The sequence below is a fragment of the Metschnikowia bicuspidata genome (assembly GCF_001664035.1).
Source record: "Metschnikowia bicuspidata var. bicuspidata NRRL YB-4993 chromosome Unknown METBIscaffold_7, whole genome shotgun sequence".
Lineage (NCBI taxonomy): Eukaryota > Fungi > Ascomycota > Pichiomycetes > Serinales > Metschnikowiaceae > Metschnikowia > Metschnikowia bicuspidata.
The window spans coordinates 54,725-56,984 of NW_017387737.1; the positions used below are offsets into that span (position 1 = coordinate 54,725).

Below are 2,260 nucleotides of genomic sequence, written 5' to 3' on the forward strand. Positions count from 1 at the left end.
TATATATATATATATATATACTCCCCCGCATTGACTGCGAAAACACCAACTGCGATCATACTACTACACCCGGGATACCAGGAAGTGTTAAAACACACACATACACACACACACACATACGAAGGTCTCTGATCCACGTCTTTAACTTTTCAGCGTAGAGCTCGAATTCGCATATCTGGAATTTCTCGAAATGGGCAAGCTCTCCAAAGTCATGGACAAGCTCAGCATCAAGCCGGGCGGCTCGGACTTGCCCCCAGCGGCTGAGGCTGTGCTGCAGCCTGTGACACAAAAACAGCTCCACCAGACCCGCTTCAATTTCGGCGTCAATTTCGGCGGCGTGTTTGTGCGTGAAAAGTGGATCTTCCACTCCACGTTCCCTGAGGGCACGGACACGGAGTTGGCGGCCGTGGCCAAAAGCGCCCGTGCCGACCGGGCCCAGGCCCGCGAGACTTTGGAGCTGCACTGGAAGAACTACGCGCTGGCCGACGATTGGGAATGGTTGCAAAAAAACGGCGTCAACTCCGTGCGCGTGCCCTTGGGCTACTGGAACATCGACGGGGGCAACTACACCGCAGACACGCAGTTCTCGGCCTACAAGGACATCTACGCCAACTCGTGGAGCATTTTCAAGACACATTACGTGGAGCCGGCCGCACAAAAAGGCATCTCGGTTTTGGTGGATATCCACGGGCTTCCCGGCGGGGCCAATGCCGACGCACATAGTGGGGAGGGCGGCGGCAAGGCCGGGTTCTGGGGCTCGCCCGGCGCGCAGAAACTCATGACTAAGGCGCTTGCGTTTGTGGCCCGCGACTTGCAGAAATACGACAACATCTCAGGCATCCAGATAGTCAACGAGGCCGAGTTCTCGGACCCCGCGCGCCACCAGAAGGCGTACTATGCCTCTGCCATCCAGGCGATCCGCGAGCACGACGCGTCGGTGCCGGTGGTCATTTCCGACGGCTGGTGGCCCAACCAGTGGGTCGAGTGGGTGCAGAAGGCGCAGGGCGACGGCCACTGTGCAGGGGTGGTGATCGATGCCCATTGCTACCGGTGCTTTTCCGACGCCGACAAGAACAAGTCCGCGGACCAGATTGTCCAGGACTTGCACGGGGACTTGCTCACAAACCTCACCGACGGCGGCAAGGGTGTGGACCTCATGGTGGGCGAATGGTCGTCCGTTTTGGACGGCCAGACATGGGCCAAATGCGGCTTGGACCCCAGCGACGGCGCCAACCCCCGCCGGAAGGAGCTTGCGGGCCGGTTCTGCAGCAAGCAGGCGGAGCTCATCCGGCAGAGGGCCGGTGCCGGCTCGTATTTCTGGACGTACAAGTTCGAGTCGGGCAACGGCGGCGAGTGGGATTTCCGCCAACAGTTGGGCCACGCCTTCAGTGCGCCCAGGGTGTCGGTGCCGGACGACGCGGCGTTCAACAGTGCTCTTGAAAGAGAGTACAACGGGCATTGCAACTACTGGAACGGGCAGAACTCCGACGAGAAGTACGAGCATGAAAGGTACAAGGAGGGATTCACCACCGCGTGGCAGGACGGCGTCACGTACGCCAAAGCCGGGGCGCTTGTGGGGCGCAAGCAGGCGGTGAGATCGGCCCGCTTGCTGCAGCATTTGCAGAGCAAGGGCAGGCTGGCGTTTGTGTGGGAGTGGGAGCAGGGCTACGACAAGGGCTTGGACGAGTTCAGCAAGGCCATCCAGTGATGGGCGAGAGCGCCGCCGATACAGAGGCAGCTCTAGAGCGGGCGTTCTTCGGAGTATAGAGGAGATGTTTTTAGAGAAGATGCTTTAAAGAAGATGCTTTTAGAGAAGATGTGTTTTGGAGAATTGAGTTGAAGCCCACGCATCCGGACAGCCAGGAATGAACGTGGCCGTTGGCCCTGGGGCACAGGTTAGAAGCTTGCACATGGAATGCTTGCTCCGGGTACGCCGCCAAAAGCAGAAGCAAGCAAGCCCGAAGCGGACTCGTATTTTCCTGCACACAGCGTCCTTGCTGGCAACGCCGAAAGAGTCCTGCTGTTGAACAGGCGGTTCTCTCAAGGGCCTCTCGAAATTGGTCAAGCACCCGGGGCAGTTTCTGGCACGTGACGGCCATGGTGCCCTTTTTGGCGGATTTCTGGCGGGTGCCGCCGCATTTCATGGCATCACAGGTGGCCTGCAGTGCAGGCAGGAAACACCCGTCTGTCACCCAGGCTTTTTGTTAGAACCAGCCTGAAGCAACAGAAGAAAAGAAAAAAAAAAAAACACTTAGGAATA

General features: G+C 58.3%; 1 protein-coding gene across 1 annotated transcript in view; it reads left to right on the top strand.

Annotated features, from left to right (window-relative positions):
• Positions 1–1,743, top strand: part of METBIDRAFT_219495 (glycoside hydrolase family 5 protein) — a 2,016-nt gene extending 273 nt beyond the window's left edge. Inside the window, exon 2 of the mRNA XM_018855121.1 lies at positions 1–1,743. Within this exon, the coding sequence (XP_018709676.1) occupies positions 191–1,708 (1,518 nt within the window). The 5' untranslated portion in view covers positions 1–190 and the 3' untranslated portion in view covers positions 1,709–1,743.
• The last annotated feature ends 517 nt before the right edge of the window (positions 1,744–2,260 follow it).